The sequence below is a fragment of the Nyctereutes procyonoides genome, unplaced genomic scaffold, assembly GCF_905146905.1.
Source record: "Nyctereutes procyonoides isolate TBG_1078 unplaced genomic scaffold, NYPRO_anot_genome, whole genome shotgun sequence".
Classification (NCBI taxonomy): domain Eukaryota; kingdom Metazoa; phylum Chordata; class Mammalia; order Carnivora; family Canidae; genus Nyctereutes; species Nyctereutes procyonoides.
In genome coordinates this window covers 12,463,101-12,481,679 of record NW_026575052.1, presented here as the reverse complement: position 1 = coordinate 12,481,679, position 18,579 = coordinate 12,463,101, and the positions used below count along the sequence as shown (strand labels likewise).

Below are 18,579 nucleotides of genomic sequence, written 5' to 3'. Positions count from 1 at the left end.
TTTCTCTGTCCCTTCTGTCTTTCCTAGACATAAATCTTGGCAAAGCTTTCGTGGGAAACAGCATTGCCTTCTCAGGAGAAAACCATGTGGAGACATCTTCCTGGGGCTAGACTCACCTTCTGTCCCTTACAAGGATAGGGCTCTTTTGCCCTCTTGCCCTGTTTCCATCGTCAAAAACATTTTATCACCTTGACTTTGCAGTTGTGTATGCTAATGGCTAGCCAGGTCCATTTTCGATGAAGTCAGCATTGAGGGAGGGGTGCCCCTGCCTGGGTTTGAATCCAGCTTTACCACTACTTCTGTAAGACCTCAGGAAATTATTTAACCTCTCACTTGTAAGATGGGGACAATGGAAGAACCTACCTCTCAGGGTCAGTGTGGGTATTCAAGAGCTAGTACCTAGTAAATCACAACTAATTCTGGCACGTGGTATTCGTGCAATTAAATTAGCTTGCTGTGGCTGTTACCAGCTGGTCAACTGCAGTCCTGTGAGGGAGGTAGAACAGAAGTGGTTTTCCCTATCAGCCAGATCTAACTTCTCTGGGTTACAAAGCGCATTTGAGGTAGAGCCCACATTTGAACCCAGGCCTTCTGACCCCCTCACCCGGACTGGATGGCTGATGTGTAAGTCATTCAGCTGGGTGGGCTATGTCTTCAGGAAGAAGTGGGCCTTAAGGACCTGCCTTTGTACAAGGGCTGACATGAAGGTTGGGGGAGTGGGGACCTCAGAGCAGAAAGCATCCCAGCTTCAGGGGCTCTGGGAGGTGGTGGGGGAGGCACCTGGAGTGCCTGACGCCCACCTGTCCTCCAGGGCATGACCATTCGGCCCCTGGTAGACCTGTTGGCTGTGAAGAAAAAGCAAGAAACGAAGCGCTCTATCAACGAGGAGATCCACACACAGGTACTGGAGACTGGGCCTTGGCTGCTGGTTGCAGGAGAAGGCTCAGGGAGCTGGGCAGCAGCTAGGCCTCATGTCCGTTGCTTCACTTGGCCCCTCCGCCCTTATCCCAGTGCTGGGTGATCCTTCAGCCCCTTGAGGTCACCAGATCGTGCCATAGGCACATGTAGTGTGGGCAACCAGGAGCCCACTCTAGGAGGGGGTGTCATGCCATTTCTACCTCTAGTAGGAACCTAACCCAGGCATTGGGCACAAGTGGATTCAGGGAAGGGGGCTCAGCCAGGCCCCCTGTCGGGGTTTGAGGTGCTACAGTTTCAGAATGAGTGAGATGTTGGTGCCACCTGCTGGCTGCTCCTGGAACTACAAGGCTGGGCTGAGCAGAGCTGCACCAGGGTGGAAGGTGTTGGGGGGGCCTGTCAGAAATCTTGGTAGGGAAGGAACCTTCCCAGTAGTGAGGCTTGACCTGGCCCTGGGCCCATTTCAGTTCCTGGACCACCTTCTGACAGGCATCGAGGACATCTGTGGCCATTACGGCCACCACCACTGGAAGGACAAGTAGGTGGCAGGCCTGGTGGGCTGGTGGGTGGGGAGGGGCAGATGCGGGTCTCCCTGGGCCTGGGTGTCTCCCCACCCTGAGGAGCTGCCTACACGCATCTTCTCCCTCCTCCCACCAGGCTCAACCGGTTTAACAAGAAATATGTGAAGAAGTGTCTGATAGCAGGGGAGCGCTCCAAGGAACCCCAGCTCATCGCCTTCTACCACAAGATGGAGATGAAGCAGGCAATTGAGCTGGTGGAGAGCGGTGGCATGGGCAAGATCCCTTCTGCTGTCTCCACTGTCTCCATGCAGTGAGTGCTGATGGCCAACGCTGGCAGCTTCCATACCCCCACACCGACCCAGTCCACACCAACCTGGCAGGCCACCAGCGGACCGGGGGGAGGGGCAGTGGCAGGCCTCTCTGTTGTCCCAGCAAGGTGGCTGAGAGAGCTGCAGGGCCACAGATGACCACCCACACATGCCATCCCTGGGATGACTTCCTGACCCAGGACAGCAGGCTCCAGGATCACAGGAGTTTTCTGGGGGACCTAACCTGTGGCCTGTTTTGCAGGAACATCCACCCCAAGTCTCTGCCTGCTGAGCGCATCCTGCCGGCACTGTCCAAGGACAAGGAGGAGGAGATCCGCAAAATCCTGAGGAACAACTTACAGAAGACGAGGCAGCGGGTGAGGGGCAGCTCCCTGCCTGGTGCCCTAGAGGAAAGGAGCCCCTCTGCTCCAGCCCTGCCCCACACAGGTGCAGAGCCTCCCTGGCCCCGTCAGGCCCAGCTTCCGGGGCCTGACAGCTGTTCCTCCCACAGCTGCGATCCTACAACAGACACACACTGGTGGCAGATCCCTACGAGGAGGCCTGGAACCAGATGCTGCTCCGCAGACAGAAGGCCCGGCAGCTAGAGCAGAAGGTGTGTCTGGGACTGGAGCTGGCTCCTGCCTTTCCCTGGGAGTCTGGGTTCTTCTTTTTCCTATAGCCCTACCATCAAGTCCCTTTGCAGAGAGAGCCACTGCAGTTTCTTTGGACTTCTCTACTTGTTTTGAAGACTGAGCTCCGGGGCAGGTTCCAGAAGCTGCCTCCTCCTCCACCTCCTCCCCACTCAGGGCAAAGAGGCCAGTGCCCATTTGCTGCATCCTTAGGCATCTGAGTCTATCCGTGTGCTTAACCTCTTATTTTCTGGTAAAAACAAAACAAAACACTAAGGCCAAGAAAGAAGGGAGCTTCCCCAAATAACAATGCAAGGAAGGCTTACATGCATTCATGTTCGTTTACTCAGGAACATTTTTTTGAGTGGTACCTAAATGCTGAGCAGCAGAGTAGCCTCTGTGGATCCAGCAGTGAATCAACCCAGTCCCTCCCTTGCAGAGCTTCTCATGCAGCAGCCCAGGCAGGACAGGAAGTGCAAGGGCCCTGAGCACTCTGAACAGGGCAGTAGTCGGGTAAGCTTAGGAACAGAGCCAGGCTGAAGGGAGTATGGGCAGAGGGAGGCCCAGGCTGTGTGCATAAGGTCCCAGTCACAGAACAAGGCCCGTTGTAGAAACTGAGTTAACGGTGTCAGGCTTTGGGCTTTATTCCAAGGACATGAAGAGTCACGAAGGGATTTGAGACTGGGATGACATGGGAAGGGGTAGAGGGTGGCCTGGATTAGTTGGGAGGGGGTGGGGAGGGAAGTGGGAGGTGGGATGGAAAGGAGTGGATACATTCAAGGGACATTTAGGAGGTGGAGCTAGCCAGATTTGGTCACCAGTTTGAGGTGGGGCTGCGGTAAGAGGAAAGAGGGGTCATTCTCTCACCTTCTGATTGGGATGTAGGGAGTGGTGATTGCAATAGGGAGTGCCGAGGATGGAACACGGTCTTAAGAGGTGATCAGAATCTGAGCTGTTTCAACATACTGCGCTGAGATACCTGGGGGCCAGTTGGGGGCCAGATGTCTATTCCTGAGCTGCTTTACGGGTCTGGACCTCTGGGGTGACTGTGGGCTGGAGAAGAGACTGGGGCAGTGTCACTGTGGGAGATGACAGGACAGTTGAAGGCTGCTCCGGAGACTGCATAGCTTGACAGAGGCTGGGCTGAGCCTTCAGGAACCCCTGAAGCTCCAGCATGGCCTCATCACCGGCACCAGGGAGACAGACCAAGAACCTAATGAGGAACTGCCAAGGAGGGAGCAGGCACCCGAACATGCCAACAGAGGGTATGGCCACCAGCTTCAGGTGCCATCCCCAGGGCTGCCCATGCTCACCCCCCGCTGCCCTTTTCTCTTGCCAGATCAACAACTACCTGACGGTGCCAGCCCACAAGCTGGACTCACCCACCATGTCAAGGGCCCGCATTGGCTCAGGTAAGACAGGCCACAGGGTGCCAGGAGAGGGGCCTCAAGGCTGGGCAGTCCGTGCCACTGTCTCCTGAGGATGAGACTCCCAACAGGATTGGGCCTCAGAGAGTCGTTGGGGGGAGGACAGGCTTCTCCCTCTGACCTCCTCCCAAGCCCTGAGCTCCTTCTATATCGGTTGGAGTTGGGAGTCCCCTCAAGAGGGCAGAGGAATGGCCTGCTGTCCTCCCCAGGGACAGAGGTGCTCCCTCGGGCTTACAGAGAGGACTGTGAGGGGGTTTGGTGCCAGGCAGGGAGGCCTGCAGGGTCTTGGCATATCCAATATGTGGGGCCTGGCCCTAGGCAGCTGGTACCTTAGGAAGAGCTCTAATTCTTGGTCTGGGGAGGGTCCTCTGTGGAGGCCCTGTTCTGAAGAGAGGAACACAGCCTGACCTTTGGAACTTCAGTGTGAGGGGAAAAACTGTCTGGTAAGGGCTCATACAGCCCATGTGGAGTAATCTGAAACATGGCAGCATTGCCACACTCACTAGAAGGTTCTGTGGGAGCTGCTGGCACATGCCACAGTGGGGCAAGTGCTGGGCAGGGGCAGAAGCCAGCTTGTGCCTCACTCTTCGTCCCCAGACCCGCTGGCCTATGAGCCGAAGGCCGACTTGCCTGTTATCACCATCGACCCAGCCTCCCCGCAGTCGCCTGAGTCCGTGGACCTGGTGAATGAGGAGCTGAAGGGCAAAGTCTTGGGGCTGAACCGAGATCCCGCCAGGGTGGTGGAAGAGGACGAGGAGGATGATGGGGGCATTGTGATGCGGACCAAGGAGCCCTCTTCCCCAGGCACCGATGATGTCTTCACCCCTGGGCCAAATGACAGCCCCAGCTCCCAGAGGATACAGCGCTGCCTCAGTGACCCAGGTCCCCACCCTGAGCCTGGGGAGGGAGAGCCTTTCATCCCCAAGGGGCAGTAGCACTGGGGTCAGTGGGCAGTGCCCATCCCACCACAGACTCTCCCACCAGAGCAGGGGCTGCTGGGGGAACTGGGGGCTCCCTTCATCCTTCCTGACCTGGATTGGCCCTGCCCCTCCCCGGACCGCATGGCAGCTGGGCCCACAGCCCCCACCACAGCACGGCTTCCCCCTGCCTCCTGGGAAGCACCCTCCCTCCCACCAGAACTGCCTTCCCAATCCATTTGGCAGAACTGTTGGGCTGTGAGGCAGACCTGCCCCTTCCCGATTCAGGCTCTCTCCCAAACCCCGGCCGAGAGCCTCTGAGATTCCCAGCCCTCGGAGGCCTGCCGCCTACTCCATCATCCTCCTCATTCAAACCAATCTTAGTTCCTAACCAAAGAGCCTCTGGCTCAGCCTTGGTCCTGCCTGGAAAGGGAAGGAATCAAGACCTCTCTTGGCCTCGGCCAGACCCTACATTAACAGCAGAAAGACTGGGGACCGGGTGTCTGTCTGGGGTAGGGATTGGTGACACATGGCAGGCCCACCCTCCCTCCTGCCATCTCTGTCCCCCTGGCCAGCCCCCCTGACCTGTCTTTACTCAGAGCTGCAGGCTGAGGGCATCTCTGAGCTTCTCTGACTGGAGCTGGGGCACTTTGGACAGTGATATGACTTAGTTTTCCAAACTGTCCCAAGTAAGGACCCCTGGACCCACCAGGGGCTACTGTCAGAGGCTCCAGAAAGTGCTGCCTTTTTATCTGTTTTGTTTGTTCACACTCCATGTATGATTCAATTTGCACAGAGGGCATTCCTGTTTTTAAAACATTTTAAAAACCCCTGGTTTAACAGAGCTCTGGCCCTCCTACTCCAGAGAATTACTCCTCCTCATCTGTGCCTGTCTGCCCAACACTCCCCCAAATTGGTCCTCTCCCTCCTGGGCTCTTAACCGTGGCCCCAAAGCTATGATTTTAGAAGTGACCTCTCCCACTCCAATTCATGATTCTCTCTAACTCATTGTTGCTGGGCCTCCTGGCCCCTTCTGTGCTCTTGGGCCTGACCCTCGGTTCCTGCTGGCCTGTTCTTTCTCTCACCCCCCTCCACCCCCTTGGTCCCTGGACCTCTTATGTGCACCGCACCCAGCTTGCTGTGAAGCCCAGTCCTTAGGGGAGAAGGCTTCCCTGAGGATCACCCACCCCACCAGGGCTGGTGGGTGGGCAGAGTCCTGGGCCCCCAGAGGCCTTTGCTCACAGGCACACACTCCCACCCCACTGCCACCATGGCCAGGCCCAGCCCTATTGGTGTCTGTCCTTCCCCAGGATTGTGCAATAGTCAGAGTGTCCCTCTTCCCAGCGGACTGGGCAGTGGGTGCTCATCTTTCCCCCTTCTCTCCATGCAAGTGCTGTTTTGGGCAGGAGTCACCGTGCAAGGGTGACATTGACAACCATGTTCAAAGCCACCACAGCTGCTGCTGCTCTGCTGCCTGTACAGAAGAAACGGAATCTTTTTCATATTCTAATAAATCTGTGTGAGTTTTTATAGAGTTGAGGGCTGCTTCCTAGGGACCAGGACTTTGGGAAGGAGGGTGGTCTGGAGGCCTGAAGGACTTAGTTCAATGGCTGGCACAGAGAAATATTTAATCCATGTCAGTTGCTGGCCTGGTTATGACTGTGTCAGGCACTGGAGGTAGAGCAGTGAGCAAAGCAGGACGCCCGGGGCCCTTGAGTACCTTCAGCCTCCTGGGGAGGGAGCAGCAGCAATCAAACGTGGACACACCAGGAAAAACCCAATGTTTGTGAATGAAGGGGTGGGGGGCAGGGAGGACTGTCCTAGGTCATCTTAGGAAAGGACTAGAGAATGAGCTGAGGTTAACCAGCTGAAGAATGTTTCAGAGTTCCTGAATATTCTCATTGGGAGCTGCACTTGGAAAGACCTGAGATCTGAGGAAAGGCCCGTTTGGCTGGGTCAGAGTGGCAAGAACGGAGGTAAAGCCAGGACCTTGCAGTCCTCGGTTAGATTTTGGTTTATCCTAAGGGCAATGGGAAGGTTCTGTCACCTGTGAAGTGAGGATAGTGACTGTGGATCAAAGTGCCCAGGTGTGTCGGGGTCAGCACAATGCGGGTGTCCAGTGGGCTCTGTTCAGTGGAGGTCGGATCCTGAGGTGCATTTCCAGGAACTGACCACCAGAGGGCAGTGGGGCCTTGGCACACACCCCAGGCACCCCTGGAACCCTGGGCTCCTGGAAAAGGCATTTTGTTTGCTCAGCCTGGGAGTCTGGAGTGGTCAGTACCAAAAGGACTGTAGGGAAGAACCATAGCATCCATTCCTGTATCAGTCTCGATGTCCTAACAAGAAACCAATGGTAGACTCAAAGGGATGTTGAAGAGCCTTCAACTACAGGATTCTTTACAGAGGTGTGGGCAGGGTTAAGGGAACCTACCAGGAATGAGGCCGGCCTAAGGGGCTCACACTACAGTGAAGCTGTTTTAACCCCTAGCCCTGAACAAGGGGAGGGAGCCATTACTATGGGACGGGGGGTGCCCTGCTGGAGCCATAGCCATAGGAAGTAGAGTATCGTCCCTGCCAGGCAGGGAGGCGGTATAAATACTCTGTCTTTGATCCTGCTGGTGCCTCCCCTTGGCCAAACTCATCCAAAAGCCAGAAGGGAAGGCTCCTGAGTGACTTTACTGAGTTCCATCCCCAAAGGTCAGCCTTGCAGTAAATGGAGCAAGAGGAGAGTGGATTTAGGGGACATAGATCTGAACAGAGCCCTTCCTTTTGCCCCTCCATCACCCACCCATCCTGCAGATGAAAAACTCATGTCCCTATTGCTTAATGATTACAGAATTTCTGCTTGGGGTGATGAGAAGTTTTGGAAGTCGTTTGTGGTGCTGGTTGCTCAACATTGTGAAGGTACAAAGTGCCACTGATCATTCACTTTAAAATGGCTCATTTTATGTTATGTGAGTTTCACCTCAATCTTTTAAAAATGGAAGGAAAGCTCATCCCCAACAGGAAAAATGGTCTCATCAGCCACCACCTCCTTGTCATACTTACCATATTCTTGTCTTCCTTCAGTCATACCCTTTAACTTAAAATGTTAGTCATCCCCAGGGCTCTTTCAGTAAGATGGAGCATAGGGTGCAAAATTACAACACCAGAACCCACCATAGCATCCCTTTCTGCAGCTGGTCACAAGGCTTCATTTAGCACTCAATGGCACCCTCCTTCCACCACCCCCTTCAATGTCCCTCCTAACCAGCTGCCAGTTCTCTGGCTGGTTGAGTTCTTTACCTGGTGGGATGTCCTAAGCCTTTACTCCTGTGCAATTCAGGTTCTTCTTGGCCTAAGATTTGTTGGGTTGCCGAATTTCCCATTGATGGCCATTACTGGATGTGGGAGATCCAAGAGGCACCCAGTAAATCCTCTGGATTCCAGATATAGCCTTCCTGCCCATCCCCCATGTTCCTTCTGGTTATCTAGATTGATCACACTTTCTGGTGCAGTTGACCCCCCTCTCTGCCTTTGGTTGAGTAACAGACAGGACTCAAAATGACCCAAGGGAAGACTCCTTCCAATCTAAAGGAACCGCATAAATGTTCCCTGGAAGAAGTATTCCTCCTTTGGGCACCAAAGACCTACTGAACACAAAGTTGAGGGGATGGGGAGCCAAACTTCCTCCAGTAAGTTATTTGGGATAATACTGAGAGGAGCCACTCCCATCACTACCCCTTGGTCCCTGCTCTGCATTCTGGCTACGAGAGGTGGACCCAGTTATTGGCCACTGATTTAAAGGACATACTGCATACTACCTGTCAACCTCACCTTACACAGTGGTATCTCCCAGCTGTAACACTATCCTATCCATTCAACTGTTTCTTAGTGACAGGGCACATTGTAAGTCCAGTGCATTAAGACCATTGCTTTATGCCTCTCACCATAAAATGAAGTTAGGCAACATGTGAGGTAGCAGAGTGATGAATAAGGCCTTCTAGAGAGTCCAGAGATGATGGTCCTGGCTGAAGCCTTGCAGGCAGGGAAGGGAAGTTCATTTCAGAAATAAATATTTATTACCATGAGCTAATAAGTAACTGTTCCCTTCATAAAAGAAGGAGTTAGTGTAATCAACCTGCCAATGGATAGCTAGATGGTCCCCTTAGAACAGAGGTTCTCAAAAAAAAAAAAAAAAAACAAAACAGAGGTTCTCAAAGTTTTGGTCTCAGAAATCCTTTACATTCTTAAAAATTACTGAAATATTATACTCTAAAATTATAAAGGTTTTTGTGGGGCTTATATTTATTTTGCTGGACTAGAAATTAAGCTTTAAAATATTCATTTAAAATAAATCTAAATAAAATAAAATAAATCTATTACATGTTAATACAAATATAAAGTTTTGCATGAAAATTAACTTTCACAACAAAAACTGTGAGAGCAGCATTACTTAACATTTTTGCAAACTTCTTAAAGAGATTTGGCTTAATACAAGACAGATTGTCAAATCTGCTTCAGCATTTAGTCTGTTGTACCTATGTGAGCCCTCGGGAAAATTCCACTATAAACTCGTGAAAGAATGACAATGAAATAGGCAAAGAATGCTTTAGTATTAATAGGAAAGAAGTCCTGAAAGAATTTTGGAGAACCCTCACGAGTTCCTAATTTATACTTTGAGAACCATTGCCCTGGGGAATGGTGCCACATAGGAAACTCAGCTTGGTGGTTGCTGCTGGAAGCCAGGGTGCTCAGCAGCGGTACTGCCCATCAGATTAGGTGAGGGAAAGGTGTTGAGCCTGTGTGTATTAGTTTTCTATGGCTGCTATAATAAATTACCACAAATTTAGCAGCTTCAGGCACAAATTTATTATCTTATGTTCTGGAGGTCAGAAGCTTGACATAAGTCTTACTGGGCTAAAACCACGATGTCAGCAAGATTGCATTCCTTTCTGAAGTACCTAGAGGAGAATCTATTTTTCTTACTTCTGGAGGCTGCCTGCATTCCTTAGCACATGTCCTTCCATCTTCAAGCCTGTCCATGGCCAGTCCTTTCCCACACCACCGTGACTTTCACATTCAAAGACCCTTGTGATTATATTGGCCCCTCCAGATAATGCAGGATACTCTTCCCTAGTTTAACAGTTAACTGATTAGCAACCTTAATTCTACTACCTAAATTCACCTTTGCCATATAAAATACATTCACCGATCCCAAGAATTAGGACATCTTTGGGAGGTTATTATGCTTAACTATAGCCCCCATCCCTGCCACCATGGCCACTTTGTATGTGGGCCCATTGAGTAAGAACCCAGGTAGCTGGGAAAAGAAGTTGGCATCTACAGAATGGGTCTCATCCACTTGATTATTGGCAGCCGTCTTCGTAATGGATGCTCTCTCAGGGCATTTGTGTGGGTTAGAAATAGCTTCCCCACCTGTGCCCATTTCAAGAAGTCCATCCATATATTTCTCCCTTAGACCTCACCACCAATCTCCCAACCTTGTCATTTTCAGGTTTCTGACCAGTCAGCAAACTTCTTCGCCACTGCTCATGAATCAGTGTAGGTCTGCACCTCAGGCCATCTTCTGTGCAGAATGGACAGTCGATAGAACCAGAAGTTCTACCCTGATACTCTGAGAGGTTATCCCTTCATCGCTGTCTTTTAGAGACACCCTGAGTGTTGCTTTAATGCAGCAGTTGTCCACTTGTGGCTGGTGCTTACATACCAAGCAGACTCATTTGGAAATCATGTCTCTGTTTTTTCCTCCATGCAAACTGGTCATAGCAGCTTCCCCAACCTGAGGGAGAAGCAGTGAAGCCATAAGAGGAGTTATCATGGGAATTTGAGCCACTTGCTCATGCAATTTCCCTGTGCCTTCTGGACTTGCTCAGACCTGATCTCATATATACCATCTAATAATAGAATGCTACCATGCATGTCCAGTGTTTTGATTAGCTAGATCAGATAATATCCATTTCTGGTGGCATGAGTCACTTGGTGTCCACAGTCAGGCATTTCAGCCTCCACCATGTCCAGTTGTGAGCCAGGAGCTGTTTTTAAGCGGAGACTGGTTATTGGCAGAAGTGAACACAAATTAATCCAAAACCCTAAAGGTCTGTAACAGTCTTCCAACTTTCCTGTTGGAGCTTATCTATACAGCATCTATATAGCATCTATACAGCACCTAAACAAGCCTTACTCGAAAGTTGGTAGTCTTACAGTTTCTCAGTAAATGGGTAGAACAGCACAGCCAGATGGAATATATGTTGCCTCGAAAATCCAGAGTCCTGGGATCCCTGGGTGGCGCAGCGGTTTGGCGCCTGCCTTTGGCCCAGGGTGCGATCCTGGAGACCCGGGATCGAATCCCACGTCGGGCTCCCGGTGCATGGAGCCTGCTTCTCCCTCTGCCTGTGTGTCTCTGCCTCTCTCTCTCTCTCTGTATGACTATCGTAAATAAATAAGAAAAAAAAAAAAGAAAATCCAGAGTCCCATGAAACATTTTGCCTCTTTCTTTGCAGTGGGCAGTATAAGATCCAGTGACTTGTCTTGTTTTACAGTAGATATCCTGACATGCCCCAGATCACCTGATACCCTAGAAAATTCACTGACATGACGTGCCTCTGAATTTTTGTGAGATTTATCTCCCTTCCCTTGGCATATATATGTTCTACCAAGAATCTAAAGTGCTCCCAATTTCCTGCTCACTAGGCCCAGTTACCAAAATCTAATTAATATAATGAGCCAGCATAGTGTTGTGAACAATATCAAGATGATTCTTGTCACTTCAGACTATATTATCTGCAAAATAAACAAAGCTCTGCGGGGGTGGAGGGAAAAATGTGCTGCTGTCTCTGCTATACAAAGGCAGATGACTTCTGACTACCTTTATTTAGTGGAATAGAAAAGAAAGCATTTGGGGTCAAAGGTGTACACCAGACCAGGAGATGTGTTGATTTGTTCCAGTAAAGATCTCATGTGTAGAACCACAGCAATTGGCATCATACCTAATCTGTAGTCATTCCCCAGACCCAGCTGGTTTTTGCACCAGCGAGATGAGGTAAACAGTCTTGATAGGAATGACAGTCTCTGCATATTTTAGATCTTTAATGGTGTTACTAATTTCTGAAATTCCCTTAGGAAAACAGCATTGCTGGCTACTTTAATGGTGGTGACGTCGCTCTTCAGGGGCTTCCATTTGGCTTTTCCACACCTCCATTTGGCACCTCCGCACTTCCCAGTCAGGAAATTAGTGGGAGGACTCTTCCAATTAATTTTCAGACACAGGGTCTATGGGCCCTTGGATCCTATGGGGCTAAGAACAGATTGAAAGCCTTGAAGTCATGACTTAATGCAAGAGAGGAAATTCAGAAAGCCTCCAGGGTGATTCTGAAGGAATCTCTGCTTTCTGGTAGTGACAGCACAGATGTAGCAGAGAACCAAGCCCAGGCCCTGTCAAAACCCCAGGGTTGCAGAGCCAGTGAGATGGGCAACCCCACCAAGTATCTTATGCTGAGGGAAGAGCACTGGTTCAGAAGGAATAGGACTCTCGGGCATGGGATGGGATATTTGGGTAGAATTTTGAACCCCCAACATACCCTGAATCTTCCCTGTTGGTGAGGGCGGAATGCCCTGCCTTCGTTCTGAGGAAACCAGCCTTTCCTGGCATAAAAGTAATTCAGTGACTTCACTTGGAAAGTTGCCTCACAAGGGATGCTGATTTTCCTCAGAATGCACCCCATAGCCTCTCATTGCCTCCAGGCAAATACTGAGAAATTTTTTCCCTAGTGTAGCCCAGTTTAAGGCTTTCAATCTGTTTTTTTCTTTGTGTATGTTTCCTAGGGCAATCAGATGTAGAGTCAGAAGGCCACTCCAGTCTGTAATCACTACTGTCACCATGGTGACTAAGTGCCAGAGATACTTGATCTCCCAACATCTTCCCCGTCCATCTCTTGCCACCACTGGCCCTGAAGTCAGTGGCTATGATGCCGCCACATGCCTCAATTACCATTGTCCATTACCCCCTGTCAAGGAGGCTGTTCGAGCACTAATCAAGATGTGTGGGCAGCCCAATTTCAGATGTCAGCATCGCATCCAAGGATCTATTTCCCAGGGCTATTCTGATATCAATTCTCGTAGCCATCGGGGCCCTGGATCGAAACAGATGGCATATTTAAAGGGTAATTGAAAAGGGTTTGAGGAAGGGACTTTTACAAAGTGGTGGGCAGAGTTAAAGGAACCAAGAAAGGCTGGTGCAGCAGTCTAGCAGCAGCAAGAAGCTTTTACCACTCGGAACTAGGGAAGGTTCCAGAACCTGGTGAAAGCTGCAGCCTTGGAGAAGGTCGGCCTCCACTGATCAGTGCAGAATGAAGAAAGGTGAAGAGTGAGCCTGTACTGACAGATGGAGAACATGATGCCCCATTTTACAAAGATACCAAGTCTTAGCTGCCACCATGCAATTCAGCAGGTAGGCCCAGAGTGTGGAGGCATACGTGCGTGTGTTTGTGGGGTGATAAGAGGGAAGCACCAGCACCCCTGTCCTGGAAGCACCAGCAGGCTGGTGGGACAGACACCCACCCTCAGCTTCATTTCCTCATCTGTGACAGAGTCTTCCTAATTTCTACCCACATCATAAGCTCAATGAAAGGATCGGGTGAGAGCCAGGCAAGCAATTTTCCATCAAGGAATATTTTTTGAGGACCTACTACATGCTGCACCGTGTGCTCAGGAGAAGGATGGAGATTAGAGGGGGGCACTTGTGGAGAGTTGAAACCTCCCCCTCACCCCATCTTAGTTCCCAGGGTGTCCCAGAGAGAGACTTCAGGAAGGATGACCACAAGAACTGAACCCAGGAGCAGGAATCCCTGGACTCCAGGAAGGTGGAAAGCCTGGGGGCTTCTGAGAGAAACGGGCAGACTTGGCCATGCATTTTTGGGGCTGTTTCTCCTTTCATGTCTCAGAGAAGCCCCTGATATGACCCTCATTGGGAAAGGGGGCAGCGGGGGTCAGAGGCGGCTCTCAAATGAGGTGTCAGGTGGTCAGAGAAGACTGTTCGAATGTGGTCTATGTCTGCTGGATTGGGCCTTGCAGCCCACAGGACATCAACCAGACTCTATCCCTTTTGCCCAGCCTGTTCCCCTGGTTCTACTCTGCTGTAGCATCTGAATTTGAGCACCAACGGTGTGATGTTAGCTAGGTGTTAGTTCAGCTCTAGGAGTGGACAGCTACTCTGATGGAATCCACCCTGGGAGAGGTGAGGGTGGAGGTTATCGGCCCCATTTAGCCAGCAGGGCATTTCTCTCATCCTGGCCACCACAGGGCTTCAGCTTCTTTTATTTCCCATCAACCCCAGAGGCTGGGCCAGCAAGCACACTGATATTAGAAATGGATCTCACTGGTGAAAACAGTGTTGTCAAGATATGGGGACTGGCTGGAATATTTTAGAACACTCTGCTGACCTTGCCTGGACAGCATGTGAAAATCCAGCTACCAGGGTGGCCTGGCTGGCTCAGACGGTGAAGTGTGTGACCCTTGATCTCAGGGTTGTGAGTTCAAGCTCCACATTGGGGGTCGAGATTACTAAAAATATTCTCTTTAATCTTAAAAAAGAAAATCCAGCTACCAACAGTGGTTGCTGTGAGTCTGGGGGTTGACTGAAAGGGAGCAAGGGGGCATTTCTGGGGTGAGAGAAATATTCCTTATCTTGATCAGAGTGTTGTCACTTAGAATGTATGCATATTACTATGGATGAATTTTATGCCCATGTTTTAAAAGTGATATTTAAAAATCTAGCCACGGGCCCTGCAGTTCACATCCTGCATAATTAATCCTCACAGCACCCAGTGTTCTGCTGCTGCTTGGGAGGGCTCTGGGAGCCTGGCTGGTTAGCTGTCAGCCCAGTCGTGCAGCTGGAATAGGGGACCGTTCTCCACAAGCTCACCATTCATGCAAAGGTGAAACAGACTGTGGTTCAGTGGAGCAGACAGCTAATAAACATGGACACATGTCAGTATATTTATGCTCAGTGCACTGAAGGAGACCAAGAGAATAATAGGAGGGAGCCCTTTCAGATTCGGGGGACCCTGAAGGCCTCTCCGAGGAGGTACTGTGTTGACTGCAGCTAAAGGGAAAGAAGGCACCAGCTATGATGCGTAGTAAGGAGAATATTCAGTCAGAGAGATGGGCAGGACTATGACCCAAGAGGCTTTTTGTGGCTGGAGAAGCACAGAAGCACAGGAGTGCAGGCAGGAATTCCATGTCAAGTGCACTGGAGACATATTCCCGTGGTTCAGTCAGTAGAACTACATTATCTGATGTATGTTTCGAAAGCATGACTTTGGGCCATGTGAAGAACTGATTGAAGAAGCTCTGGAATGGATGGAGAAAGTAAGGAGACCAGATCAGTGTCCCAGATCAAGGTGACAATGGCTGGGACTGGGTTGCAGACAAGGCTGGAGTAGGCGAGTGTAATTGAGAGGTAGAATGACAGACCCTGATGGGCTGCATAGAAGAAGCGAGAGAGAGGCAGGAATCAAGGAAGACTCCAGCATCCAGGCTCCAGTGGCTGGGTGGGGGTGCAGCTGTTCACTCAGAGGGAGAACCTGTCTGGGAAGCCAGAAATCCAGAGTTCCTTTAGCACGGGTTGAGTTGGAGATACTGGTGGGAGAGCTGAGCAGACCTATCAAGCAAGTCTTCACAGAAGTGATCTGGAGCTCGGGAGAGGACTGGGCCAGAGAGAAAATGGTGTGAGTCTTACAGTGTCTTCATGGCACTAAAAGCCACAGAACTAGGGAGAGCAGGTAAACAGAAAAGCCAAGGGTCCAGCCAGGGGCCTGAGGAACCACTAGTGTTTCAAGTGTGGGTGGAAGAGGAGCAAACTGTGCAACACCAAAGAGGATTGTCCAGAGACTTGGAAGAAGGGTCAGGAACTGTGTTAGCAAAAGGAGAGTATCTCAAGGAGGAGAAAATGGCCAGTAGCGTTGAATGCAGCTAGGAGGATGGGTCTGATGATAATAGAAAAGTGCTCATCGGGCAGGGGAACCTGTGATACATCACCACTGGGATTCAAGCAGCCAGATCCAGAGAGGGGAGATTTCTGGAACAGTGACCACGTTGCTTTGAAAAGTAAGCGGCAAGACCAAAACCTAAAAAAGTAAGAGGATTACTGTAGCTTAAATGAAATGTAAGGACTTTATCAACCAAATACAATGAATGGCTCTCGTTTTGATCTTGGCTCAAACTAACCCACTACAAAAGAGATTTATGGAGCAATCAGGGAAATGTGAGGACTGGTATTAGGTAACATTAAGGAATTGTTATTTTCTTCTTGACAATGCTATGTGCTCATATTTTAAAAGTCATTGTTGAGGCGCCTGGGTGGCTCAGTTGGTTACGCCTCTGACTCTTGATTTTGGCTCAGGTCGTGATTCTCAGGGTTGTGATCCAAGGATCATGAGATTGAGCCCCATGTGGGGCTCCACACGGGGCTTGGAACCTGGGTGGGATTCTCTCCCTCTGCCCCTCCCCACTTTCTATAAATAAATAAATAAATAAATAAATAAATAAATAAATAAATAAATAAAATTAAAGTCATTGTCTTAGGGGCACCCAGCTAGGTCAGTACATGGAGCATGCAAGCCTTGATCTCGAGGTTGTGAGTCCATGCCCCACATCAGGTGTAGAGATAACTTAAAAACGAAATCTTTTTTAAAAAGTCATTATCTCAGAAATCCATCCTGAGGTACTGATTTATTTATTAATGATATAAATAATTTGGATTTGCTTTAAAATAATCATAAGAATAGTGAAGAGAGAAGTGGTAGGGCAGAGATGGAACATTAGCCACCCACTGGTATCTCTTGGAGTGAGCGCTTGAGTTCATGGACATCCACTGTATTGTGCTATTTTTCTTATGTTTGAAATTTTCCATAATAAAAAAAGTAAAAGAAAAAATTCAAAAGAAAAGTGCCTATTGGATTTGGCAAGATGGACACCAGTAACTTGACAAGGATATCTCAATAAATGGATTAGAGTGGGTTGGGGAGTAGATGGGACACATCAAGTCTAGACTGCACTTTTAAGTTTGCTGTGTTAGGGAGAGGGGATTGAGGCAATAACTGCAGGAGGTAGAGTCAAGGGATGCTGTGATAGGAAGAAGTCTAAGAAGGTCTCCAAGATTCCTGCCTCCTGGTGTTCATGCCTTGTATAATTCCCTCCCCTTGAGTGTGGGAAGAAACTATCATAGGCCATCACACCTGTGATTAGGTTACATTATATGGCAAGGGTGAAGGATTCTGCAGTTATAATTAAAGTCTCCAATCGGTTGACTTGGGAGTTAATCATTAGGTAGATTACCTGGGTGGGCCTGACCTAATCAGGTGAGCCCTTAAAAGAAGAAGATTCCACTCCTGGCCTTGAAGAAGCCAACTGCCATGTCGTGAAGAAGGCCCCATGGCAGAGAATAGCCGGTGGCCTCTAGGAGCTGAGAATGGCTTTCAGTTGACAGAAGAAAGTGGCCATCTCAGCCCTACGACTCTAAGGAGCTGAATTTTACCACCAACCAGTGAGCCTGGAAGAGGAGCCCGAGCCGCAGGAGAAGTCACGGCCTTGCCCAACACTTTGTTTTCAGCCTGGTGAGACCCTGGGCAGAAAGCCCAGCGAAAACATGCTGGACTTCTGACCCACAGAAACTGTGGCACAATCTGCTCTTCTAAGTCGCTGAGTTCGTGGATGTGTGTTAGGTGGAACAGAAGACCAATACCGAGGTTTGTTTTGTTTCATTGGGGAAGATGGGAGTATATTAGAGATGGTCGTAAGATGTTGGGAAATGACCCAGTAGGGAAGGAAACACTTTGAGAAAGTAAAAAGGGGTAAAGATTCAAACACCCCGGTGCAGCTTGTCCAGAGCGTGCACAAGTAGTTGGGGTTGCAGACTTAGGGGAGGATGAAACCGTGTCAGGGTGAGAGAGGGCTTTAATTGTCTGAGTAAGGAGTGAGGCAAGGTCGCCAAATGAGACTATATCAGGGAGAGGACGTAGGGAATCTGAGGAATGAGGAAAAGGAATGCAATAATCATCTTGAGAGAGTGGAGAAGAAGGAAATCATTCTTATTAGGAAAACAGTAGAATTTTCCATGTTGAGTCCATTGGATGTTTGAGAACAGGAAACCGGTCAGCCTACTTGTGTGATTTTTTCAGTGATCTTCAGATACTTGAGTACAGGTACCAGGATGGCTTTTGCCAAGTAAGCAAGGTGAAGCGAAAGAGAGGTTAAGGAGTTTATATTTGCAGGGACATGATTGTAACAAAAAAACAAACAAACAAACAAACATAGAATCTAGAAGAGATCCAAAGAGAAGTAAATCTTGAAGTTGGTGGAAACGGATGTTCATGGCCTGGACACCTCCATGTGGCACAAGCAGATGAAGTGGGTGTATGTTAAGGGCTAACCTGCTATAAGAAAGCCCCCAGTACGCAGACTTAATGGGATTTTTTTTCACGCAACAATCCTGAGATAAGTGGTCCAGATTGTGGGGGTTGTTCAGTGACCAGGTCCCTTCCATCTTGTTGCTCTGACATCCCCCATGGTGTTGTCTTTATCTTCATCGTCAAAGCAGCGTCTGTGTTCAGCCCCGCGGGAGGAAAACAGACACGAATGAGAATACAGCTGAAATTTTAAGGTGTGTTCAGAGACTCCACACATCATTTCTGTTCACATCCATTGACAGTAGCCCATGATAAAGCCTTCTACCCAGCCACAAGGGAGCTGGGGAAATGCAGCTGCTACCTGGGCAGCTAGGTAACTGAACTAAATGCCAAGGAAAGAGAGAATGGGTTTCCAGGACATCCAGCAGTCTGCCACAGCGGGTATTTTAGAAAACA

At 49.7% G+C, this 18,579-nt stretch overlaps 1 protein-coding gene across 1 annotated transcript in view; it reads left to right on the top strand.

Annotated features, from left to right (window-relative positions):
• Positions 1–6,251, top strand: part of SLC9A1 (solute carrier family 9 member A1) — a 48,644-nt gene extending 42,393 nt beyond the window's left edge. The window contains exons 6-12 of the mRNA XM_055332009.1: positions 812–901; positions 1,383–1,453; positions 1,573–1,746; positions 2,007–2,121; positions 2,256–2,357; positions 3,713–3,785; positions 4,398–6,251. Of these exons, the coding sequence (XP_055187984.1) occupies positions 812–901; positions 1,383–1,453; positions 1,573–1,746; positions 2,007–2,121; positions 2,256–2,357; positions 3,713–3,785; positions 4,398–4,735 (963 nt within the window). The 3' untranslated portion in view covers positions 4,736–6,251. The remainder of the gene's footprint in view (positions 1–811; positions 902–1,382; positions 1,454–1,572; positions 1,747–2,006; positions 2,122–2,255; positions 2,358–3,712; positions 3,786–4,397) is intronic.
• Positions 6,252–18,579: the final 12,328 nt, after the last annotated feature.